The sequence below is a fragment of the Lathamus discolor genome, chromosome Z (assembly GCF_037157495.1).
Source record: "Lathamus discolor isolate bLatDis1 chromosome Z, bLatDis1.hap1, whole genome shotgun sequence".
NCBI lineage: Eukaryota > Metazoa > Chordata > Aves > Psittaciformes > Psittacidae > Lathamus > Lathamus discolor.
Genome location: NC_088909.1, coordinates 85,674,466 through 85,701,931, shown reverse-complemented (window position 1 = coordinate 85,701,931; position 27,466 = coordinate 85,674,466). Strand labels below are relative to the sequence as shown.

General features: G+C 39.3%; 1 protein-coding gene across 3 annotated transcripts; it reads right to left on the bottom strand.

Moving 5' to 3' along the window:
- Positions 1-1,138: 1,138 nt before the first annotated feature.
- AGGF1 (angiogenic factor with G-patch and FHA domains 1) lies at positions 1,139-26,957 on the bottom strand. Of its 3 annotated transcripts, none has more exons than XM_065661193.1 (14): positions 26,726-26,957; positions 25,719-25,815; positions 25,078-25,283; positions 24,101-24,247; positions 23,454-23,642; positions 10,800-11,154; positions 9,088-9,199; positions 7,815-7,866; positions 5,965-6,066; positions 5,442-5,607; positions 4,528-4,610; positions 3,250-3,377; positions 2,505-2,604; positions 1,139-1,477 (listed from the first exon to the last, which is right to left on the bottom strand). In XM_065661193.1, exons 1-14 carry the CDS (start codon positions 26,894-26,896, stop codon positions 1,277-1,279), a joined length of 2,109 nt encoding a protein of 702 aa, XP_065517265.1. In that variant the 5' UTR covers positions 26,897-26,957; the 3' UTR covers positions 1,139-1,276. The 3 variants fall into 3 exon arrangements, with proteins under 3 accessions (XP_065517265.1, XP_065517267.1, XP_065517266.1); XM_065661195.1 differs by lacking the exon at positions 10,800-11,154 and adding an exon at positions 19,117-19,186 and having other exon boundaries at positions 26,726-26,956; XM_065661194.1 differs by lacking the exon at positions 26,726-26,957 and adding an exon at positions 26,498-26,719.
- Positions 26,958-27,466: the final 509 nt, after the last annotated feature.

Below are 27,466 nucleotides of genomic sequence, written 5' to 3'. Positions count from 1 at the left end.
TGTGTACAAAGGCAAGCAGTGAACTGATTTAAATTAAGTAATACTGTTGCAGGCATCCAGTGCTTATAACTGTATCTTCAGGTATCTACTGCTAAGCATGCTTCAGGTTGTTAAATGTGTGTGCTTTAATGATTTAAATAACGTATATATTTGGCTTTATACTGTATGTGTCTAAACATACATCAAGATAAATAGCAACTTGTCCTGGTTTTATTCAACAGTGCTTTACAGCTGCATGTATGTTCCAGTATGATGCTGAGACTACCAAGTTTCCAGTACTTGGACAAGTACCAGAACTTTAACTTGACTAAGTTGGGATTAAGTTTCTCTCATTTTAGAAGAGCACTCCTAGCAAGAAGCACAATGCTTAAATTGACAGTGATTTATTGTGATAAGGACCATTCAATAAATACCAAACTCTTAGCTTCAGTTTGGCAATCTTTCCCCATCAAAAATCTGTTGGTTGGTTTATTTTTCTGGCATTAACTCCATTGCCAGCAATGGATGTATCAGAACACGAAGTTAATAAATAATACACACACCCACAGAATATTGCTGTATTCTAAACACACCTCCAGTTTTAAAGGCATGAGATTTACTAAATCTCAGGGAAGTTCTTCATAGAAGAAAATTTGGCTACGAACAGTCTCTTGAAAAGTATTTTCTTCACTAATGCCACCTGGTAGTTCATTTCTGGAGTATTTATTTTTTAACAGTATGGATGAATTGTTTAAAAACAAGATTTTTTTCCCCTCTTTAGCTGAGACATGTAACTAGTACTAAACAGTATGAATTTAAGAGTGGTGTACCTCTTTTGCTGAGGATTTCATGGCAATCGTGAATAAGCACAAGAGGAAAGGAAAAGGGCAATATGATACTCTGTTAGTAGGGCCCTGGGGGATTTTCTTTTTTTTGTTGGTTTTTTATCTCTTTTTAACCACTGTGCAAATGTTAAAGGAATATTAATATTTTAACAGATGTATTGACTTTCCATGAAGAATTGTGTTAAACACAACTGAGAAAACATCCTGCTCATGATGATAATCACTTTCAAGTACTTCATTTGAATATGCCCCTAAATTCCTTTTCTTAAAAATGTGTTTTTATAAAAGCATGAAAACTACAGAAAACCAATTAATAAGAGTTAAGTCTTGTATATTTTTTCCACAACTGTATTTTACATACTGCCAAACTTCTGCTTTAGCAAAAGAAACAAAGAATAAAAATAAATTTTCTCCCAGCTATTTACACACAGGAATTACCCTGCTGTGGGACTTTACTCCACAGTCCCTCTAACCCAAGGTATAATCTTAGGTGTATCTTTTTGTGATTTTGGTTCTTGGAAGTTTTCAGCAAACCTTTCTCTTGCTTTATCCCAGTTCTTCTTATTCTTGCTCTGGATGATCTGAACATCTTCAGCTGAGGCTGGTCTACTGGTACCCAAACCTGCGTGTGTCTTATGTAACTGAAGGTGGATCTGTCAAATACATTAAATACAGTAACTGCAAGTTAGGTATTTTAAATACTTTTAAATCATGTTTTACAATACTAATTCCAACCCCCATCCCCAAGCGCTCTTCTTCAATCCTGTAATAACGTAGAATCATAGAACAGTTTTGGCTGGAAGGGACCTTAAAGCTCATCTACTTGGAACCCCCTCCCACAGGCAGGGATGACTTCCACATGACCAGCTTGCTAAAAGCCCCATCAGACCTGGCCTTGAACACTGCTGGGGATGCAGCATCCACAGCTTGTCTGGGCAACCTGTGCCAGTGCCTCACTGGCACACCCTCATAGTGAAGAATATACCTAGATCATATGCAGACATCTAAAGTACTATTAAAAAGATACGTCAAATCACCAGTTCTGGAACTAGGAGCTGGAGTGCTGGATGATGTAACCTGCCACTAACTGTGAAGTATTCCTCACTGAGTCAATAGTATATAATCCCTGTGCTGGGTAGTCTGACAACAAAGGTACAGCATGGCTTTGAGCAGCCCTAGTGCCAAAAGACAGCACATCCCTGGTGGAGGAAAATGGGGATGCCACAAGAGGCCCAGAACTTGATGGCTACAGTGACTTTAGCCAGTTGTTTCTTCCTCATGGTCCATTCACCTAGCTTGATTTTGTGCCACATCAGCCTCAGAGAAAGTGAGGAATTCCACCAAGTCCATCTTGAATTCTTATCACTTAAAATTATTTCAATCTTCCTCCAGACTTTATATTCAGTTATGAGATGTTTTAATTGCTAGAAGCTGCCTGTACTCCCCTGTTTCTTACCAAACACTGATATTACTGTCATTTTCTACTTAAGGAACAAAATAACTGAAAAATTTAAAAATCCTTCATTAACCACGTAATTTGAGATTAGCCCTACTGAGATTATTCCTTCCTAACCATGAATTTAAAATGTCTGAAGTGAATAGTGGCTTACAATTGCACATTTTCCACCGCAAATACATTTCTATTCCTTTTTGCTCCAAGTAAAAATCAGACAGACCTACCGGATCTTTGATACCACCACCATCCTTGCCCAGGCCTTCCCCCTTCTTCCATCCCATCTTCTCCAACATTTTATGTCCTTTATTGCTGTTGCTGATTTCACTTTGAAGAAAGTTTAAGATAACTGATAAGCAAGAGTTAATACGAAGAGTATGCTCTCTACCCAAATACCGAAGGACAGAAATGTGCATGCTCTAGAAACCAGGACTCAACTATGATACTGTTCCTACTTCCACAAAGAGCTATGCAGTATACACTAGTGCTACATTTTGCAAGTTCTTTGGAAGACTTCTTTTAGGAAGACTAAAGCAAGTGTCATTATGTCCTAAAATAGGCTGGGTATTGACAGCCAAAGAAACTGCAGGTGAAAAATCTGCATGTGTACCATTAGTGGGACTGGGTAAGAAAAACAGAAGCTGAGGCACTTGAAAAATAGGTAATATTGAAGGTGTCAGTAGTGCAGCTGGGGAGTTCTTTCTGTTTTGAGTTGGTAAGGATGTGATCTAACCATTCTTACAGCCAAATGATTCTGCATGGAAGGTGAGAAAGAGCATATGAACTACTAAGTGAGAATAGTTTACTATTTTCTAGATCTCTTAACCCATTATATATAGGTAATGAATACTTAAACTGTATCCTAGTAACAAATTAGTACTTATTTATTGTAATTTTTTAAGATTCACTGAAGACACGGAGGATGCCTCCCTTTCACTCACCCCAGTCTCCCCATCCCCCCATCAAACTTACATATGAACAGACGCTGGACTATCATCTCTCTGGAAGGTTCCTTCACTTCCGATGGTCTCTCTGCGTTTTCCCGCTCTGTCTTTGTACTTTGGATTCTTCACTGCTTTATTGTCTTCATACTCTGTGTTCTTTATAAGCAGGTTAAATACCATCAGGAGAAATAAAGTAGACTTTACATTCTTTATTTTTTGATAACTCCACTGCTTCTTCCAAAAGTAAGGCATTTTCAGTCTATTTCATTAATTCTACATCTTATAACAAAAAACTATAATTCTCATTTAGTGGTTTCTTACCTTACAGCCATACTTTGTAAGGTGTGTGTGTGTGATGTTATTGCCATAATCACATAAACTTAATTTTGCCAAATTCATTTATTTCACAGAGGCTGTAAATAACAGGTTCTCCTGAATCTTCACTTGGTATGAAGAACCAATCTCTCCATACTAAGCAGAAAACTATACAGACATGCTTTCTGTTTAAACATGCACCTGTTCCTTGGCAATTATTTCTTCAGAATAGGTGACAGAACTAAGTATGTGTATAGATGCCATATTGGTATTATTTTGGTACCTCAAGAATTTGAGAGAAATTATGTCATTCTGATTTCTACACAAATACTTAGGACAAGTGCTAGATGTAACCCCATAAAAATAATCTCCAAAACAGAAGTAACTAGCATACTTACATACTATATTGCCTGTACATTCATGTTAGCTTTCTTCTATAGCAAAGCAGACTTAAAATAAAAACTTACAAAATTTCCCTCTTCCTTCCATCAGTTTTTCAGTTGCTCATTATTTTTTCCTTTCCAAATAAAAAATAGCACTGGAATTTAGTGCAAACTTGATTTGAGGAAATAAAAGTTGAAATTACTTAAAAAAATTAAACAATCTTAATCTCAAAAGAATGAAGAATCTTGCACACAACGGAATGAATCTTCTTTTCCTAAACTTTTAACAGAACTTTCATCACCTGTTACTATCATTTCTCTCTGTAAAGGTTTGTAAATAATTATTATTTTGTGGACAGAAGACAAACTTGAGTTAAACTACCAGGTCCATCTTGTAACAAAAAAAAACCATAGTTCTCATTTAGTGGTTTCTTACCTTACAGCCATACTTTGTAAGGTACGTGTGTGATGTTATTGCCATCATCACCAGGCCCAAGTTTGACTGAATTTTAAAGTTCTCCTTATTCACTGAATTCTATGGCTTAACATAGGAATCACAAAATAGATGTAGACATCAAACCCTTAATCAACTTCTATTGTAAACTCACCTGTAAACCATATTTTTCCCGTATTTTTTTTAATGCTTTTCTTCTGACTAACTCTCTCTCTTCTTTGCTAAGTGCTGGGCAAACTAAAAGGAAGAACACAGGATTGATTTTCTAATTAATAATGTAACAATATTTTGAAACTTAAGACTACTGTGAGAATTTTTAATATTACTACACACGGACACACAGACCAAGAAAAAAATACATCATCGTGTTGTCTTGGGTTCAGCAGTACCAGTCATTTTTCTCCTTCTTAGTAGGTGGTGCAGTGCTGTGGTTTTGACTTTCAGCCTGGGAACAGCGCTGATAACACCGGTGTTTTTAGTTGCCGCTTAGTAATGTTTAGTCTGACCAAGGACTTTCTGAGTTTCATGCCCTGCCAGGGAGGAGGGGAAGCCAGGAGCAAGCAGAGACAGGACACCTGACCCAAACTAACCAAAGAGGTATTCCATACCACAGCATGTCACGCCCACTATATAAATGGGGGGCAGTTACCTGGAAGGGCTAGATCACTGCTTGGTCAGACTGAGTATCGGTCTGTGGGTGGTTAGCGGTTTTATTCTCTTCCCTTGTTATTTCCTTTATCATTATTATTATTGGTGGCAGCAGCAGTGGTTTGTGTTATACCTTAGTTACTGGACTGCTCTTATCTCAACCCGTGGGAGTTACATTCTTTTGATTCTCCTCCCCATCCCTTGGGGATGAAGGGGGGGAGTGAGAGAGTGACTACGTGGTTCTGAGTTACTGACTGGACTTAAACCACGACACATGCATTGTGCACTATTCCCAGGTCAGAAAAATACTGTAAGAAAACTGAAGTAATTATTATGTTTATAAAATAAATAGCCATAAAAATAAAGAGCCAAAATGAAAAAAAACACCCCAACAAACATATCCTCAGTAACACGACTAACCAGAAGACTCCTTTTTCCTGTCAAGGCGAAGATGTGCTCTGACTTGCCCTGGTTCACATCCATCACAAGTATCACTGCCAGGATGTATGTGAAAAGAAAGCACAGTTTCACCAATCTTCACTTCATCTCCATGCTCCAAGATGTAGGGATCACATTTTGTTTTAGGCTACAGCAAAAGAAAGTTTTGAAAGCCATGTTAATTAGTTACTAATGAAGGGTACTTCTATTCTAAAGGTATTCTATTTCATGAATACTTCTCATAATTTATTAATTCAACTTAGTCTGACAAATACAGATGAGTATTCAACAGCAGTGGGTATTTCACACTAGCAACTGTTGCAACCTAATATAAAGAAAACATAAAAATATTGTAAGTAGCCCTAAAACGAGAAGGGAAACAATGAAAAGACAGATGTCTGAAAGAACATACAATGATGTTGTTAGTGATTTGCCATAATATGTTTAAGAAGCCCACATGACTAAAGTTTTCTTCAATGAAGCATTATAAACAACAGGTACTCACCTGAAGAATCTGATTGCCATTAACAACTGTTCCATTCTGACTGCCTTGATCCACAAGAACATAATTTTGCAAATCGTGGTCAAAATACACTTCTGCATGGAACTGATAAATAGAAGCCCAAGTAGAGTGGTTTTATTACGGAAATATTTTACAATGTATATGCTATTTTAAAGTAAGACTTCAGAATACATTTTAAATGAGTGGTTCTGGTACTCTTAATAACCCAGGACACAATGACTAACCATCATTTGCCGTTTCTTTTATATCCTTTCTGATACTGAGACTAACAACCTAATTTTTTGGTTTTGATGTTGCAATTTTATATAGACACTGAATGGAGAAAACACAACTCCAAACTCAAGGATATACTCTACCTCCAAAAATGGCCACTGAGAAACCTAAAACATCAACTTCTGCAGCCTTCTAAGGGTCTCAGTAAAAAACAGAAGTCTAAAAACACCTGTGACTGCTTCAAATTTGACATGCAAAGTTTCCTTTTCTTACAGTTGAGAAAAAAACCAAGAATCGATTTGGGAAGAAAATGTTCATTTAAAACCAAATCTCTTATCTTTGAGCAATAATGGAGTTTCTACATTCAGTAATAAAAAAAAGTTAATAGAAAAAGAAATCAAAGTAGCATTTTGCAGATTGGCTAACATTTACAACAGGAATACTCCCATAACAGTGGAGAATGACTAGCTCATTCAATAAATAATTTAATTCCTAGCTCTGTTTTATTGATTAGGATGAACCCAAATTTCTTCTAAAGATGCTGTATCTACAGGGTGCAGTGTTGTTTTTTTTTAATCTCACTTTACACTCAAGAAAATGCCAAAGTGGTACACAGCTATTAACTATGAATAGCAAGGTAAACAAACTAGTAGTCAACTTTTTGGTTCTACAAATCTGTAATTTATTTTCCTGCCTTTGAATCCTTATCTGCAAAGTGAAGTAACTTCTCGTGTAAACAGGCAGGTACTAAAATGGTTGCATCACAGAAAAATAGAAGACTTGGCTTCTTCATGCACCCAATTTCAAATACATGCCTGAAAAAAAGTCATTAATAGCAGAAAAAGATTGGTTCTGGAAATTATTCAGTATGAAACATGATACATGGCTGATTAATCAGAACTAGACATAGTGAAACAGTAAAGTGTATTTCAGACATTGCATTTGCAGACAGTTTTATCTTTTTTTTTTGGTTTGGTTTGGATGACATGTGTTTGTCAATCTAGCTTTTCTTTTATTAAAGAGTGCTGTATTTTCGGTCTGCAAGAGCCATTAATTTATTTTTAATCTTTCTTAGCCAGACAAAAAGTTTTCCATTAAAACCTGTTACTGAAAGAAATGACGTTAAATCTTCAAACTCTCTGTACATCACTTACATATTTATACAGTTGCCTTTAAGAAACATAAAATAAAACTCGTTAGTCTATCTCAACTGCAAGGATTTGATTACTTTATGACAAAGTTCTAACTAGGTACATCAATGTTCTACATACTACTAGTAATTAACAGAACAGTAAGGTTTCTTCCAGTTCAACACCTAATAAATGCAAGATTCAAAGAATTTTTTTTTTTTTTTACTGTGCATTAATTACATTGTGGACTAGTAAAAGTCCAATTAAAAAAAAAAAAAAAAAAAATTTAGCTTTTCTAGACTTTGAAATCACACTGCTGTTCATGTTAAATTCCTGTTCAGGAAAATACTGTATGTTTTCCTTTTTCTAACTTCAAATATCTCAAAGTTCTTAAGAAAATTAACGTAAGGTTTTGAAGAATTTAAAAACACAAAATATAAAGCTTCATTCATATGATGATCTATCTTTCAGAAGACAGAAACGAGTTACCTTACTGACTCCAACTTCAGGAATCTCAAGTGTGTGTCCAACACCTTTTTCTCTGAAAAGGCAAGTTGATACATAAATCACAATAAATTAGAAATACGTGCATTTCACTAGAACTTTAGTACTATGTTTTCCTTCTGAGCTATTGGGGACCTTTACAGATATAAACCACTGTGTTGCTATACAGGCCATGTGAGTACTTGCTTCAGGTCCCTTCTTCCATCTATAAACTATATGCAGTAGACAATAAACATATGATCAAGCTGTACCATTAAATTTTTATCTATAAATTTGTCATTTCTATCTGAATGTTTATACTCATACAATGCCTGTAAATAATAGTCTGAACTCTGCATCTTTTAGGCTTTTCAGTGAATCCTGGCATTGGTATTCAATACTCAATGCTGAAGCTGACTTCTTGGAAGTGTTAAGCAATACAAGCAATGAAAGAGTAACCTGTATTATTTTAAAATCAAAGATACTGCAATAGGAGCAGGAATTTGTATATTAGTTCCTTATACTAGGGGATGAAGAAGCAACGCAGCTAGCAAAGAACGTACATGCAAAATACAAACATTATCATTTGTTAATCTTCACATAAATGTACCTAGAACACTCAAGATGTAAGAATGAATCAAAACACTTCAGCATTAGATAAGAGCAGTTGAAAAGGAGGAGTAAGGTTTTCAATAAACATGGAAAAAAGCATTGATTCATCACTAAATTCATCACTCACAATGAATAAACTTTTTTTTTTTTTAATAGTAGAACTTTAAAAATACATACCAGCTAGCACAAACCCCATTTTACTATTTAAAAATGATGAACCAACCCTACTGGAATTTGAATGTATTGAGGAACTCTAGAATATGTTTCCTCATGATCCTGAATTTCTAAAGTGTGTTCTTCCATTTCTGAAAAAGTTATTAGTGGCCCTGAAAAAAAGTTACTTTCTAGAAAACAACAGTTTTCAAAGAATGACTTGCAGTTATGCTGCCATTAGGGCTCAGACACGAGATCAAGTTACCACTAACAATCACTGACTGCTGAGCTAAAATTAACTGTGTATGCTATTACCACGGCCGGCATGATGTTAAGTGACATGACCTAAATGTGGGCTAACCTAACGCCAGGGTACCTCACAACTTCTGCACACTAGGAGGACAAGCATGAAGAGTAGGGACAAGCAATCATGACCAGCTTCCACAGCTTTCAAAGCGAGGTACAATTTCAGATATATATATGTATGTATATAACAAATTCTACTCAATTTTACCTTCCAATTGTAGCAGGCTTCACAGCTGTGATAATATAAAGTGATCCTGTCTGCAGAACTGGTGATCTTACTACAATCACTCTGATACAAGGAGGCCAGATCTTTCCTTCATCTGTAATTATATAAAAAACCCAGTACTGTTACTACTGACAAATTACAGTTTTATCCTTATAGCCCATAGCTTTCAAACAACTGATAAACATGCAGCCATGAGCTGGCTGAATCCTATGCAACTTTCGGAAAAAGAAATGTATAAGCACATCTGAGAAAACTTTGATGAGACTACTGCTTCAAAGGCTTTCTGACTGCATACTGAAGTATTAAAAAGGTTCTCCTAATTCTGGTTATTTACATGTGCACAACCATTTAGTGAAAACAATAAAATATAAATGCATTAATAAAATTTCATACTGCAAGTTTATGGATCATTAGTGATAACAGATTAGAATACAATTTTAGTTCGAGAAAAGGCAGGACCTATTTGTTCACCACATCTCAAACCAAATGCATACAGAACTCTGTATTTGATAATTTAGATGTCAAATGTATTTTTCCTAGTTTTTACTCTTATTAGAACTATGCATCAATATAAAAAGTGAAAAATAATAGATGAGCCTACAGATTCCTATGCTTTTTTTCCCCAGTTAAGTAATTATATTCCAACAGTTCTATAAATTCTGTTCTTGGGAAGTACATTTGCAAAAACAGTCTCCAGTGATCTCAGTTAGGAACAGACATGGTAAGATGGGAATACACTAGCTCACAAGGTACAAAGAGGTGAGAAACTGTCTCCAGTTTTTATTACTCCAGCATTATTGCAGAATTTATTAGAAAACAGTAAGGGCAGGAAATCTGAAAGCGTGATGAGAGCAAGTACATTTTGAATGGCATTAATCACTTAGAATCTAAGTAGTTGAGTAAGTAAAGTAATGAAAACAGAAAAGACAAACTGGCTGTTTATCTGTGAGCAAGGCACAGGCTGCAGTACAGACTTCTAGAGGTTGTATTTCACTCTGTGCCTTTGCTTACCTGTATCCTTTACATATACATAGTTACAATTGGCTGCACTACAGTTTTCACAGGGTTTGGTTTGTTTGGTTTTTTTTGTTTGGTGGTTTTGTTGTTTTTTTTTCAAAAGAGTTCAGTTCTAGAACACCTGTAGTACAGAACTGTATACAGGTTTCCTCTCTATACTCATTTCGTGCAAGCTGCCACTGGAATACAGACGAACTGGGTTTTCAACTAGTACTGAGTACTCCATGCACATCCTTTTCACCACAGCACACTCACACTGAACAATACATGACTGTTTATGTACAGTATCAAAAATATACATTTGTTGGAGTTAATATATGAAATTACAGAATATATGAAATATATGAAACCTCTATTTCACAACAGACTTTCTCTTCTCCTGTCCCTATGCTAATCTAAACAGATCTTATACCACCAGTGAGGCTTCTACACAAGCACAGGACGCTATACTGCTAAAGAGCTTTTAAAAATACTCCACTACTTACTTCTGTGCAAGTAAAAGGAAAGAAACAAATGCTAGTAACATATATATAACTTCTTAATTCAAAGTATCTTAAGACATGTGCTTTTATTTATTGTTTTTTTTTAAATTATCCAAACTGTTTTCTTGTAGTTAATTCTTAATGGATTCCTGTAAAAATACTGTAATATCATACATAAAAGCCATAATAATTCACCTTCATTTTCTGAGTCTTCTGAATAAGCAGTTTCTTCACTTGTTACTTCATTCTCACTGCTGTATGCTTCGCACTCAGAATCTGTAATTTCACCTTCTTCTGGCTCACTCTCTGTGTCTGCTGTTCTACTGTCATCTGTATGTGCTGCAGCATCCAGTGTACTTTTGCAAGAATGTGAATTTATATTGTCTGTAGAAATCGATTCTTTGGCTGTTAGACTGTTTTGTGGTTCTGTGTCCATTTTAGTCTTCTTTCTTATGCCTGGGGACTCCTCTTCTTCAGCGGAACTTAGCTGCTCAGTAGTGGAAAAGCAATTCAGACTGCTAGATGATTTCTGCTCTTCCGTGTCCAAATCCTGGAGGGGAGTTACAGAATGTTACATTCTTTACAGATCGAGTTATTCTGAAGTCTGCTATCAGCCTGGAAGTAAATTCTTCCCTAGGAAGAATTATTTTTACAACTATTAAGAAACAGATTTCCAGGAAGCTTTGCATATGCCGCCAACAGAGCATTTTGGTAGAAACATTTTCACGTCCTGTTAGGCATGACCGCGAGAGACCATCTTCTATCTGGGAGACTGCACTCTTCTTCTAAACTTCACTTACTGCCTCCTCTTTTCTCACACAAAACTCAAGATCCTTGTCTCACTTTCAAACTGGTACAACAGCATCTTGCATATTTTTCCATTTCAACTTTATGACACTTACTTCTGTCCCTCTCTCACTGTACTGTTGCAACTTGTTTAAAAGTTCTTTAACTGATCTTCATCATATCTTCCTCCTGGTTTTGTCTTCTTCTCAGTTTCCCCACAGTGGCCCAGAATATCTGGAATGCCCACCCATGCTTGCCTAATCACCTGTTCTTCCTCCTTTCAGAATTTCAACTTCAAAAAAGCTTTTCATCAAGATACTGGAGAGAAGTTTAATTTACGCTACGTGAAACAGTTCTACCGAGAATCCATTTTGTACTGCAACAAATTTCTCCATTGAATAACAGACAGATAAGATCCTTATCACTTCATTTCATCAGCAGAAAAAAGAACATCAACATTTTTTAAAGTGAGAAATCTAAAATGTCGTATTAATTTTGTCAGAGTAATTTTTATCTTGAAAATTTCTCAATCTATTAACCCTGATGAGCACCTTAGGAAAAAAAAAAAAAAAAGAAAAAGAAAAGGAAAAGAAAAATGAACACAAATGGCTTGGCTTGAAAATATAAATAAAAAACCCCTCATATTTTCAGTTATTTACCATCTGAAATTCAAAATGAATGCATTCAATTGCCCTGAACTGTACCAAATAATGCAGCACATCAGTTAAAAAAAAAAACCAACAAAAATTTAACTTTTTTCAGTGAGTTCTCATATAGAGCATTTGACACTTCAAGATACATGCATTAATGTGAATGTTAACATCATGGAAACAAAAGCGCTTTCAATTTTCAGAATTGTAAAACCTCTTCAGTGGCACGGGTGTAAGACAAACACAAGAATCCCTTTGAGCCCACCAGTCAAGCTGTTGGATAGGACTTTACAGCGTACTTTTGAAATCTTTTCAGTGAGACAGCAGATTGTCAGGAAACCCCAGCACATTTTAAAAGACTTCATGCTTTAACTGAAGGACTGCTGATTTGGTTAGGGTTTCTCCACAATGTACTAGCTGTCCTCCTGGAATCCTCTGAAGTATCAAAACAAGGAAGGAAAAGGATCACAAGGTCACTGCCCAATAATGTTTATTTTAAATAAAAGACACAGTAATCTTGCCAAAAGTATTCTTTCTGGCAAATCTGATTTTCACTTTTATGAATGACCTTTTCCAGTGTATTTATCCTTGTCTATATGTTTGGTATGTCTATATTAGACCAATATCCAATACACCAACATGCTCTGCAAATCTAAATATATTTTTTCTCGTAACACTGTGACCTATCAAAGTTTTACTCATGTACTCTGAAAACAGAGAAACTAAATGGTCTACTCAAATCACAACTGAGGCAGAGCAAGAGATGACTGTGATGCACTGATGCCCAAGTATAATACTCCAGACATTCAGGTCTTTCTCGACAGTGTATCCAGTGATACTGATTTTAGTTTGTAACATAGAATATCTGAAGTGATACCAAAAAAGGTGCTGTTTCAAAACCTTGTTACTAAAGAGTACACTCTCTCTCCAGGTTGAAAACAGCAATTTAAAAAAACCTTACAGACAGACGAAGCATTCTGTACATACATTCTGCCAATATGACCATTAAACCAGTTCTCAGCAGTTTCTTTTTTCCGCTATTGCTACAATCAACTGTTAAGAAAGCAAATAAACTAACTAGCTGTTAAATACTGATAAAACTGTACTCTTCACATTTAGAAATCCCTGTACAAAACTGAGGATTTAAAAACTGCATTCCTAAAGAATATGGATTTTAATCATGTTATGATTTTATGCTGTTATGACAGCCTGATCAAGAGGACTCTGTGGATGAAGCACTCCACAGACAGGAACGCCCTCATGCTTGCAGGCCGTTGTCCTCATGGGGGACTTCAACCACCTTGGTATCTCTTGGAGGGATGGTACATCCCTGCACAAGCAATCCAGGAGGTTCCTTGATTGTGTGGAAGACAAATTCCTTCTGCAAGTAATAGAGGAGCCAACAAAGAGAGGTGCCATGCTTGACCTTGTGCTCACCAACAGGGAAGGGCTGGTTGGAAATGTGATGCTCCAGGGCAGCTTTGGCTGTAGCGATCACGAGACGGTCAAGTTCAAGATCCTCAGGACAGTGAGAAGAGCGTGTAGCAAGCTCACTGCCCTGGACTTCAAGAGAGCAGACTTTGGTCTCTTCAGGAACCTGCTTAGTAAGGTTCTATGGGATATAGCGCTGGAGGGCAGGGGGGCCCAAGACTGTTGGTTGGTATTCAAGGATCACCTGCTATGAGCTCAGGAGTGTTGCATCCCAACTAGAAGGAAGTGCAGCAGGAGGGCCAGGAGACCTCCTTGGATGGATAAGGAGCTGCTGAGAAAAATTTGAGGGAAAAAAGAGGCTTATAAACGGTGGAAGCAAGGACAGGCAGCCTCGGAAGAATAGAAGGACATTGTCCGGGAAGCTAGGGACCAGGTTAGAAAAGATAAGGTCCAGTTAGAATTAAACTTGGCTAGGGATGTTAAGGATAACAGGAAGGGATTCTATAGGTACACTGCAAATAAAAGACAGACTAGGGACAACATGGGCCCTCTCTAGAAGCTATCAGGAAAATTGGCTACCCTGGACTTGGAGAAGGCTGAGGTTCTGAATGATGTCTTTGCCTCAGTCTTCACTGGCAAATGCTCTGACCACACTGACCAAGTCTTGGAAGGCAGACACAGGGACTGTGAGAATGAAGACCTTGGGCCCACTGTAGGAGAGGACCTGGTTCGAGACCATCTTCAAAACCTTAACATACACAAGTCCATAGGACCTGATGAAATCCTACTGCAGGTCCTGAAGGAGCCGGTAAATGAAGTTGCTTAGCCACTGGCCATCATATTTGAAAAATCATGGCAGTCAGGTGAAGTTCCCAATGACTGGAAAAAGGGAAATATAACCCCCATTTTCAAGAAGGGGAAAATGGATGATCCAGGTAACTACAGACCAGACAGTCTTATCTCTGTGCCTGGCAGATCTTGGAGCAGATTCTCCTGGAAGGCATGCTAAGGCATATGAAAAATGACAAAGTGCTGGGTGACAGCCAGCATGGCTTCACTAAGGGGAAATCCTGCCTGACCAATTTGGTGGCCTTCTATGATGGGGCTACAGAACTGATGGACACGGGTAGACCAGTTGATGTCATCTACCTGGACTTGTGCAAAGCGTTTGACACTGTCCTGCATGACATCCTTGTCTCTAAATTGGAGAGACATCAATTTGATGGATGGATCACTTAGTGGATAAAGAACTGGCTGGATGGCTGCATGCAAACAGTTGTGGTCAATGGCTCAATGTCCAGCTGGAGACCAGTAACGAGTGGTGTCCCTCAGGGATTGCTGTTGGGACAGCTCTTGTTCAACATCTTTGTCGGTGACATGGACAGTGGGATTGAGTGTGCATCAGCAAGTTTGCCAATGACACGAAGCTGTGTGGTTCGGTTGATACGCTGGAGGGAAGGGATGCCATCCAGAGGGACCTTGACACGCTTGTGAGGTGGGCTGACGTCATGGTTGAACTTCATGAGGTTGACAAGTGCAAGGTCCTACACCTGGGTCAGAGCAATCCCAGGCACAGCTACAGGTTGGGCAGAGAAGAGATTCAGAGCAGCCCTGCGGAGAAGGACTTGGGGGTGCTGGTCGATGACAAAATGAACATGAGCTGGCTGCAGTGTGCACTTGCAGCCCAGAAAGCCAACCGTATCCTGGGCTGCATCAAAAGGAGCATGACCAGCAGGTCGAAGGAGGTGATCCTACCCCCTCTTGTGTGCGGTTCTGGTGTCCTCAGCATAAAAAGGACATGGAACTGTTGGAACAAGTCCAGAGGAGGGCTACGAGGATGATCGGCGGATGGAGCACCTCCTGTATGAAGATAGGCTGAGAAAGTTGGGGCTGTTCAGCCTGGAGAAGAGAAGGCTGCGTGGAGACCTCATAGCAGCCTTCCAGTATCTGAAGGGGGCATATGGGGATACTGGGGTTAGACTGTTCATTAGGGACTGTAGTGATAGGACAAGGGTTAATGGGTTAAAACTTAATCAGGCGACACTTAGATTGAATATAAGTTCTTTACTGTTAGGGTGGTGAGGCACTGGAATGGACTTGCCCAGGGAAGTTATGAATGCTCCATCCCTGGCAGCATTCAAGGCCAGGCTGGACAGAGCCTTGGGTGACATGGTTTAGTGGGAGGTGTCCCTGCCCATGCCATGGAGGTTGGAACTAGATGATCTTAAGGTCCTTTCAACCCTAGCTGCTCTATGATTTCACCCATCTGTATTAAAATACACATCTTGGTGACATCTAAAGATTAAGCCTGGGGATGCTGAGTGGGGATGCTAAATTCTTAAAGCATTTGAGGGGGTCTTTACTTGTGCTGGAGAAATCCTTTTGCATTATATATGATTACCAGTGCTTACACAGAACATATGCGACATGTAACTATGCAAACAGCACCTATTATCTTGCCTCCATATAGCCAGTACTTAAAAAACCAAGCAACTGGCAGGAAACAGAATATTCAGTAAATACTATCCTGAATGACCTAACAACTACTAGCCATGCACTTCATTTCTCTTTGCCAGGATATTTTATTCTTCATCCCAAGCTCAAAGAATCATAGAATCAACTAGATTGGAAAGGACCTTAAAATCATCAAGTCCAACCTTTACCCTAGAACTGCCAAGTCCACCACTAAACTACTAAGGGCCTCATCTACATGGTTTTTGAACACTTCCAGGTACAGTGATTCCACCACTTCCCTGGGCAGCCTGTTCCAATGCCTGAGCACCCTTCAGTGAAGAAATTTCTCCTAACATCCATTCTAAACCTCCCCTGGCTCAGCTTGAGGTCATTACCTCTTGTCCTGTTACTTGGCAGAAAAAACATGCCCACATCACTCCATCCTCCTTTCAGGTAGCGGTAGAGTGATAAGGACCCCCTGAGCCTTCTCTTCTCCAAGCTAAACAATCCCAGTTCTCTCAGCTGTTCCTCATCACACTTGTGCTCCAAACCCTTCTTCAGCAGCTCTGTTGCCCTTCTCTGAACCTGGTCCAGCACCTCAACGTCTCTCTTGTAGTGAGGGGCCCAGAAATGAGCACAGGATTTGAGGTGCGGCCTCACCAGTGCCCAGTACAGGGGGATGACCACTGCTCTGGCCTTGCTGGCCACACTATTGCTGATACAGGCCAGGATGCTGTTGGCCTTCTTGGCTGCCTGGGCACAAGCTGGTGCATGTTCAGCACCATCAATCAGCACCCCCAGGTCCTTTTCCATGAGCAGCTTTCCAGCCACTCTCCCCAAGCCTGGAGCGTTGCATGGGATTGTTCTGGCCCAAGTGCAGGACCCAGCACTTTGTCTTGTTGAATCCTGTATCATTGGCCACAGCCCATAGATCCAGCCTATCCAGATTCCTCTGCAGGGCCTTCCTGTCCTTCAGCAGATCAACACTCCCAGCCAGCTTGGGTGTCATCTGCATATTTACTGAGGATTCATTCAATCCCCTCATCCACATCATCAGTGAAAACAGTAAACAACACTGGCTCTAACACCAAGGCCTGATGGACACTACTAGATGTGACACCATTTACTACCACCCTTTGGGCTCTGCCATCCAGCCATTTTTTTATCCAGTGAAAAACACACTCATCCAGGCCATGAGCAGCCAGTTTCTCCAATACAGAACTCTCACAATACAGTATACAAAGTATGCAAATACATGCTCATTATAACTATGCTTGCCACATCATTATATTAGGCACATACACGTTCCTTTGTGTGCTTCTTTGCCTAATATATCTAAATAGTCAGTAGACCTACCCTAACAGTCACATGTTGGATATAGATGACCTCTGTGTGGTTCAGCTTTGAGAAACTTTTTATCTGTTGGGTATCACCACATGATCTCTGATTTTTCTCTCATGAAGCATGAGTAAAATTGAAAGGTGGGATGAATGTGCTTCATAATAAACTACTTCTTGACAACAGGGTCGAGTTAGTTTGCATTTCAGCATCCCTGATAAAAAGACAGTCAAAGGTGCAAGTGAAATCAGGATGTTTATGTATTCCGTGAGGATTGATCTTGTAAGAATTGCAAATAATGCTAATGTGACTGGAATTGATGGTTTTGCTTTATAAAGAATAGGCCACAAACTACTGATTACAACAACCCTCTGAAATGCAGAGTGACCATCTTACAAAACATACATGAATGATCATAGTCACGAGTGTTTTTAATGAAAAATTTAAAGTATTTTAAACATTTAGCTATACTTTTTGCCTTATTGTGACAGAGCAAGATATTTTGTCTTTCGAAACTTCATATTTTTCTGTATTACGCCTGATCAACATGCACATTCATGCAATCCATCAGCATGCCTACAAATTAGAATGTACCGTGAGCATATATATAACTAGCATATATAACTAGCTTAATTTTAAGTGCACTGATTAAACTATTGTTTTATAAATCAATTTCTTTTGTATAAAACATACAAGTATGATCAGGGGACTGGAGCACCTTCCATATGAAGACAGGCTGAGAAAGCTGGGGCTGTTCAGCCTGGAGAAGAGAAGGCTGCATGGAAAACTCATAGCAGCCTTCCAGTACCTGAAGGGGGCTATAGGGATATTGGGGAGGGACTCTTCATTAGGGACTGAAGTGATAGGACAAGGGGTAACAGGTTAAAACTTAATCAGGGGAAGTTTAGATTGGCTATATGGAATAAATTCTTTACTCTGAGGGTGGTGAGGCACTGGAATGGGTTGCCCAAGGAAACTGTGAATGCTCCATCTCTGGTGGTGTTCAAGTCCAGGCTGGACAAAGCCTTGGGTGACACAGTTTAGTGGGAGGTGTCCCTGCCCATGAGAGGGGGGTTGGAACTGGATGATCTTAAGGTCCTTTCCAACCCTAAATATTCTATGATTCTATGATAAGTATGTACAAATACAACTTTTCAGACATGCGCAGACTGTTGCTTCTTCGTTTGCTAGCTCAGTAAATGATTTAATGGAATCATGAGCACTCAACGCTCTCAGCTAAAGGGTTGAATATTAGAACTTAAGCACTGACTCTCTCAATTTGAAATATTTATCTTAAAAAAAAAAAAATCAGTATTTTACTAGAACATTTTCAAACAGTTTTAAATAGCTTTCACTCAGATGACTAAGCTTTTACTTGCTAGCACTGTCTCACAAGTACTTCAGTTACTTTTTTCCACCCTACACAATACTTGAATTTCCAATGCAAAAAAAATCTGATTAAAAGCCAGAAAAAGAGCAAAGCTCTTTCTGTATCATAAAGAAGCCATTCTAAACACAGGAGGATAGCTCTGAAAAGACAGGAAACATGAATTTCCTTACTTAAAGAATGCACAGTTTGTTTAGTTAGGACACTGTACATTAATACAGTAATGCTAACCATGTGTCTTGCCAAATATTCTAGAATTGTCATCAAAGTTTTCTTCAGATGTTTTACTTATACAGTGTTTCAAATATATTTCAAAGTTACTTTGCCGATGAACTGATTGTGATCAAATAGCTTCCAAAAACTTAGCTCCTTTAGGAGAACAGGTATCTTAAATACTAGTTTTCCTTTAATAAAAGTATCAAGATTAAACACCCACAGACTAACGTATCTGTTTTCTCAACTCTACCTTCACCAGAGGCTGCCAATCCAAAAGAAGAAATCTTCAGATTAGCCATGGTTTCTGTCAACTGACGTACCTAAAGATGGGATGAATATCAGCAAAAGTAAACTACACATGATAAAGAAAAAAGAAAAAAAATCACTGCTTGAAGAGTTCTAAGGGAAATACTACTACAAAAGCCTTGTCTCTCCTACAGAAAGAGATAGGACATATCTATAATGGAACAGAATACAGCAGAAGTTAATTTTGAGCATCACACTGAAATACAATTTATTAGTTGTTTAAGAATGAACTGCAAAAACAGTTTCTAGGAAAAAAATGGCACATGGCAGACCCTGCATCTAAATTTTGCTACATATTTCTGATGTTCCCCAGTACAACAAGCAGAACTACATGATCACTACTGCACACAGTCTATTATCCAGCCTGTGTAGCAGCACTGGATCTTGATATTGGGCCAGGGATCACAATATCATTTATGCAACCTCATGGTTGTTTTATTTTTTTTTTTTACTTTTCCAAATTTACTTATGTAAAGATTTTTCTTGTACAGCAGATCACATGGTATTTCTTGCCCCACTTTTTTTTTGGTCTGCCACTACAAACAGGTATCAGAACTGAACTGTATGCCTGAAAGTTCCAATGTACTTTTATGTGAGCTGCACAGAGGCTACTTAATACTTCAAGCCAGCAAATAAAATCCCTCATCACCTATTAAAAGCAAGCATGTAGGCAGCATGCTTAGCTTCACAAGTCAAAAGAAAACTGTTTGTAATACAGAAGTTTGGTGACTGAAAAGAATCTCTTTACACAAAATACTTGTATAAATCAGGAACATTCCTCAGGAGATACTAACCACGTGAATTACTCTCTGCTTTTTGTTTTTTACAATTAGAAGTACATTCATTTTAGAAGACACTCACTAGTATTTTCTGTTTCACAGTGCACCTTGTTAAAAATACAATAATATTTTAACATATTAGTTTTATTCTTTAGACCCCCAGATTTATGTTGCTTTTTCAAGAATGCTGCAATATTGGTGGAGACTACACTTGTCATTTCTGTATTTCCAAGCATCCCAACTTGCCACTCATAAATAGATACCATATGTAAAGTAGCTGAGTACACCAAATTTTTCACAATAGCTACAAACTAAACCACAACTAAAAAATCCTCCTATGACCAGAAACAAAGTTAACAGATTGGCCCAGTTACTATCTTTTAGATTGAAAAAGTGTATTAATTTTGGTTCAAACAGAATAAATCATTCAAAATTCACATACAATTTCTGTAAAAATTATATAGTTGTCAGTACCATCCACATAGAAGTATCTGCTGTGATAATATACACATGTAGCTGCTAAATTTTTGTATTTCTTTTATTTGGCAACTTCTAAGTAATACTGCATATCTATCAAAACTTGTTTATATTTAACTCTTTAACCTGAAAAGAAAGAAAACAAGTTTTGCAAGTGTTTCGTGTACTTGAGATTCTAGACCTACTGCTCACTGTCTTCACTTGTTTTACATGCGTATTCTTATAAACCACCTCATCTTCATTTAGGGAAAATGAAATTCAAGGGTGTATGACACATTCCCAGAATTAGACTCTGGTATTGCTTTATTTACCACTATTACTGGTCCACAGACCAGGCAAAAAAATCACACTGTTCTCCAACTTGTACTGCCTGTAGCAAGTCAAGTAAAACATTCCAGAAATTATGGAAGGAAAAAGGAGAAGGCTGGGCCTAAGTGTTCAGGAAAACATTTCAATAGACAACTCTTCAACCACAATGTCCTACTTAAAACCAGACATTCTGGGTTTTATTTCAGGATGTAAATAACACAGTAACTAGCATGAACTAATTAGTGACTTTTCCAATACCTCACTAAACTGAACAACAGTAATATATAAGGAAGAAATTCTTTCCTGTTAGGGTGGGGAGGCACTGGAATGGGTTGCACAGGAAGGTTGTGAATGCTCCATGTCTGGCAGCGTTCAAGGCCAGGTTGGACGAAGCCTTGGGTGGTATGGTTTAGTGTGAGATGTCCCTGCCAATGGCAGGGGGGCTGGAACTAGATGATCTTAAGGTCTTTTCCAGCCCTAACTATTCTAATATTGCCAAGAAACACCAGGCATCTCCGAATTGGATTGTGCACCATATAAATTACTTTTTTTTCAGTTTTATAATAGAAAAAACTTAAGATCTATTAGAATAAAATATTAATCTTTGACACTAATGTAATATTTTTGTTTAAACTAAAGAAAAAATTTCTTGTATGATTAAGAACCACATAAGAATGAACTAAGCTATGTAAAACACGACAGGTTCTTTGTTTTGTCTAAATCTAACAGCTATGTAAATGACATTTACAGCAGATATTATTTTCTTTTTGAAATTTAAAGTGAAGAGTAATTTTTTTTTATTTTGTATGCTCCCATTTTTTGTTTTAAAAAAGTAGAAAAGGTCTTGACTCTTACTATGACACTAACCTTCACTTACTGTTCACAGACACAAAGATCTGTGCACTAATGAATATGACTTAAACGTTTTTCCTGTTATCTTGATGGCCAAAGAAATTAATTCAAAATAAATCAAAGTAATTTCGTTCACTATCAGTACAACACATCAGAAAGCAGATGCTTACTTCCTATCTTGTGACCATGAAAGCTTCACACAAGAGTTGTTAAAAAAACATCTATATAAAAATTTTACCAACATAAATTAAGCTAAAGACAAGCATCTATTTCTAGAAAAATCAAATGACAGAAGTAGACTCTGATTGGATCCCCAGAAGTAGTCAACATTATTTGTCAGATCAGAGCAAATGTGTCACAGAACATTTATAAATACACTTGTGTATTTTGGTAAGTATGTAACAGTTGATCACAAGACTAAATTTAGGAGATTTATTAACTGCATTATACGATAATGCGATTAAACCCTTATTTCTACTAGGTTTCAATGATGCTTTCCTGATGCATGATGAATGAAGTTCTGAATTAACGATGCCTTTTGAGAGTGACAGAATGCTAATCCAACAGTTGTACACAACCTGCCCAGAAGCTGGATGCGGGTAAAACTCCTAGCTTCAACTGCGATAGCTCCCCTCTCTGAAGTCTAAATGATCATTACAATTACTGTTGCTATGTATACACCTCAAGCTTTCAGAACAGAGTGGTTTACATTAAGTTTTCACAGAGAAGAAACTCCTACATCAGCTATAATCACAGAACCATAGAATGATTGAGGTTGGGAGGGACCTTAAAGATGCTCTAGTTCCAACCCCCCTGTCATGGGCAGGGACACCTTCCACTAGACCAGGTTGCTCCAAGCCCCGTTCAGCCTTGCCTTAAACATTGCCAGGGATGGGGCATCTGTTTATTTATTTATAAAATCTGCAGTCAGTCCACTACCACTATCCATTTAACCTACCTTCACTGGTTCTTACTGTAAACAGTTTCCATTTTCAAATCTTTCATAAGATCTCAAGTCCTGATACAAAATTTTCAAACTTGGTACTGGTGCTACATAAGTCTTATGTAAGAAAGAGTACCTGTGCACTAATACGATTACTTCAGATTTCAACCTATCAGCTTGACTGAGGCCCACATAATGGAATTACACATTGAATAATATGGCTTCAGTCCCTTACAGTGATCATTTATTAAGATGTACAGCTTATCCATGCACTGTGGACAACAAAAATGTATTGAACAAATAAAACAATAACAGGAGGACATAATATGCAAAGAATTTGAACTTCACAGATGTTTCCTCAATCCTAAATGATGTTAGAGATACAGTAAAATGTCAATGGCGTGAGCTTTGGAATACAATCACAAAGAAGGGGCGGTGCGTGCATGTGTTTTCAAAATCTTCAGTCAGCTTTTGATTCATCGCATGAATTAAAAAAAAAAAAACTAACCAACCGACCAGAACAAAAAAAAACACCAACAAAAAAAAAACACAAGCCAAAGCCCCCAAACCAAGACACTGAAGTAATACTGACTTTCTGATGTAAATCCAACCCACACAATACCCTGAATTCATTCTAGTGTGCTTGCTGACATTCAATTTTAGAGATCTATACAGTTGTACTGTAATAACACTGAAAAAGTGAGGGGATCCAAGTTTAGAGTTCCATCCTTAATCACTCAAGGGGAAAATTATTTGAACACTATTTACACATTAGCAACCTGCTGTATACAGTTTAAGGATGTTTGAGTCCTTCAGAAATAAGCATACATCTTCAGCATAAAACTAAATCCCACATGATAAACTGCATGATGAAAAAAACCCCTAGGTTTCGCGCTTTCTGTCTGTTAGTTCTAATGTTACCTTATGGTCATTCGCAGTAATCCGCTCTGGCTCTTTTCTCTTCTTTTTCCCTTTTTTATCCCTGGTGTGCTGAGTACCAGAAGTCTGATAAGACTGCAGATCCACTCGCGAATGAAACTGGTATCGGCCACTTTCCACATCACAGTAGTAATAAATTCCAGTTGCTGGATCATAATATAGTTGATTTTCCTTTATAAGGAGCAAAGAACAGTAGTATCATCACTTCAATAAACACACTCAAAGAAATACCTAGTTAACAAGGAACCATATACTAAGTTTAAAAAAAACCAAATCAAACCAAACCAAAACTCAAATGTGGTGGCTTGACAAGGGCGACTACCTGGTGGCCTGTCCAGCCAGGCTCTTCAATCCTTCTCCTCAGGAGGACTGGGGAGACCACAAGATGAAAAGCTCGTAGATCAAGAAAAAGACAGGGATATCACCATGACAGGCAAGCCAGATTCAATTTGGTGAAAATAAACTGACTGAAATCATTCAACAACTAATTTCCATTACTATTCATCTTCAGTAACATGTTTTTCAAATCAAAGTTTGTTGCGATCTTAATTCTTTGCTCACATTAACTCTTACTACTAAAACTTTTGCAACAGAGAAAAAACACCGAGGGTTTTGAAAATGATCCTTACCGAATTATAGTAGAATCCAGTACTATGGTCATAATACAGTCCGGTATTTTCATCATAAATAAATCCGGTTTGTGAAACAGCAGCTTCTGCAGCAGCTCTCAAGCTCTCTGCCAAAGAACCCTCCGGCAATGAAGTATCTTCTGCTCCCTGATACCAGAAAGTAACAAATTATATTCTCTTCCAAAAAGGCGCACTTTATAATACCCTATTTTAAATAAAACAAATTAGTGTTTGATGGACTTGGATTGTTTCAATAGCTATTAAACAAGAAGACAAAAATCTAGCTGTAGTTTACTGATAAACTCCTACTGCGTCTTTTCCCCAACTTTTATTCAGAAGTAGTTGTGATCAAAAATACAGCAAGAATCTTTCAGTACATTCCTGAATAAGATTTCTGCTTTGTTGCATTTCAGTTGCTAGATGCTAAGGCACAAAACCAGCTAAGCTGCTGGATAACAGAACGAAAAAAAACAAAACAACCAACCCCACAACAAAATAGACACACAACCCCCCCCAACAACTTCCTTTCTGTCTCTGTGGTCTCCTTGTATCAATGGGAGAAAAGTACATTTTCAGATCGTTAGCATGGCCATCTTGAACATACTTTACTGATTTAATGCCATGCTTCCAGGCTATGTAGGACATGTTTTTTTCTGCTTGTGTTCTTTTTAAACAAATCTAGGATTATGTTACACTTGGAACATACTACAGAAAGAACTAGCTACATAGTGCAAGGATGTTCACCTGCTATTACCAGCACCAAATCATCACACACACACATAAAAACCCCAGCCAACCAAGCAAAAAACAAATGCCACCCCCCCCCAAAAAAAAAACCAGCAAAAAATCCCCCAAAAACCAAACCCCAACTGCCCCCTTCCCTTCCCGGTAACATCAGGACCAAAGCACATCTTTGAAATATAATATCAATAGGTCAATAACTTCAAAACTGGCAAAACCCCAAACATTTCTATAACCTGTGAATCCTGGATGAAATTTTCCTCTTCTCCACCTTCATCAACTTTGGTGCTATCCGTCCTTAACGGAACATTAACATCTGCCTGCAATTCCTCTGTGGAATTATGCTCAGTGCCTTCAGTCTCATGATTGTGCTGCACTGGCAGGTCAGCTGCAGAATCCTGAGTATCAGTGTGATTGTAGTAATCTTCATAGCAGTAATAATCTGTGGAGGTGGGAAGGGAAAGGAAGTTCATGTAGCATAAATTAGCAAGGCAGTATTTTACACAATGCAGTTTAAGGATCCTAAATCTTAAACTGGAAATTTACGGTTGTAAGTAGCCTCATAAAAAATCAATTATTAGGTAGTGCCTCTGCTTTGAATTTATTCTATTCTTACTGAAGAAACTGTATCTTGTTTTAATGTACTTTGAAATCTGGTAAAGCATGTATGTGTGTAATACATGAGATTACTACGTAACAGACTACTATGACATGAGTTCTGCTACAGTCTGTGCTATGTTTTATCCTGTTCTAAAATAAAAGGCTTGAATAAGTAGGAAATGGCCCAAAGGTAATGTCAGGTTACTGAGCTTAATGCAGAGTTGAAATATATTTCATGTAAGATAACACCTGCTAAAGCAATCACCACCCTTTCTACCTGCTTGTGACCATGCAGCATAGTCCTCTGTCTGTACTTCTACACTATATGTATCCTTCTCCTTCCTACTGAGGATTTCCTTCGTGAGCTCTTCAACCTGAAAGAAGAACAGCATCTTACAGAACACAACACTGGATTTTAGGGATCCACATCAGAAAAGAGTATCATGCTATTCCACATTCTATAATTCAAACACAACACAATCGCAACTACAAGTGTTTCAACTGGTCTTTGGGTGGCAGCACACACAATTTTCTACTTGAATGGCTGGCATAATGAAAATCGTAATTTCTGCTCACAAAGGGTATAATAATAATGGCAAGCACTTAGAAGGAAAAATAAAAACTTAACCAAAGTTATTCTTAAGATTACCCTGAAAAGCTGGATTTCAAGCAACACTGTTCAGTGGTGACAAACTGTTGCATTTTATGAAAACAGAGAACAGTTTGGGTTGAAATGGACCTTAAAAATCATTCAGTGCCAGCCCCCCTGCCACGGGCAGGGACACCTTCCGCTAGGACAAGTTACTCAAAGCCCTGTCCAACCTAGTCTTGAACACCGCCAGGGATGGGGCAGCCACTGCTTCTCTAGGCAACCTGTGCCAGTGTCTCACCACCCTCATAAGCATCCATAGGACAGTTCTTCCACTCTTCCTTTACCTCACCTTGTTTATTAAGCTTCTCTTCTGCTGCTAAATGCAGTTTTCCTTCTGACTGCGAAACCAACTTTGTGGCTGAGAAGACGTTACCACTCCCACACCACCACCTGTCGAGCCAAACCTTGAGCGTTGACTCGGGACAGCAAACTGGAGCCAGAAGATGCAGCAGCACTCTTGCTGGTCGCTGAAGTCCCTCCCGCAGGAGAGCCTGCCCCATGAGCTCGGCCCGGGCGGAGGGAGCCAAGGATACCAGGCCGGGGGAAAGACGGCAGCGCGGACGCCTGACAGGGCTGGCACCGGCTGCCGCCCGGCCCGGAGGGAGGAGCGGGCCCCGGGAGCCGGGTCGTACCTGTCTCCTCAGCGCCTCGTTGCCCTCCCGCGCCTCGCGGTAGAGGAGCTCGGTGCGGCGCAGCCGGCGCTGCGCCCGCTCCAGCTGCCCGCGGCAGGCGCCCAGGTCCGCCTCTAGCGCCGCCACCCGCTCCCGCAGAGCCCGCTGGTCGCCGCCGGGCGCGGAGGCCATGCCCCACCGGCCGCTCCTCAGCGCCCGCCCGCCGGCCGCCACCGGGGGCCTGCGACGAAGCGGCGGCCGCGGCCTCCCGCGCAGGGCCCGGCCATGGCGCCCGGCCGGGCGCGAGGACAGCGGTGGCGGAGCCTGCGCCCCGCCCCCCCGCGAGAGCTGCCCCCGCGGCGCCCACGAACGACGAGCTCCCCCGCCGTGCGACGGGCGGGAAAGCGCCGCGGCCCGGAAGCGGCCGCGACACGGCGGAAGTGACGATTGGGGTTGCCCGGCAACGCGGCGGGGCGGGTGGGCCCGGAGCAGCCCAGGCCGGAGCGGGGCGACGGAGGGTTGCTTGGCCTGCCGGAGCTCGGGGCTTGCGCGGGGCCGTCTGGGGCTGGCACTGCTCTGCTAAGACGTCTGTGAACGGCCTCGGCCGGCGCCGGCGTTTGGCGGTGGCCGGGAGGGCGTGTTGCTGCTGGCATACTGTGAGGTTTGCCGTGGCACACGCGGGGGAGTGAGAAGCACGCGTGCTGCTCTACAGACCTGCAGCGCGGCTTCGCTCGGGATTTTTTGTTTTTCTTCCTTGCTGTT

What these genes read in the sequence shown, in the direction of transcription:
- AGGF1 (XM_065661193.1), bottom strand. Translation starts at nt 26,896, where the DNA reads ATGGCCTCCGCGCCCGGCGGCGACCAGCGGGCTCTGCGGGAGCGGGTG. An exon ending in AGAAGACTCAGAAAATGAAG is followed by an intron (nt 9,200 to 10,799) that starts GTGAATTATTAT and finishes ATATAATTACAG; the next exon opens with ATGAAGGAAAGATCTGGCCT. An exon ending in GTGGTGGTATCAAAGATCCG is followed by an intron (nt 1,478 to 2,504) that starts GTAGGTCTGTCT and finishes TGTATTTGACAG; the next exon opens with ATCCACCTTCAGTTACATAA.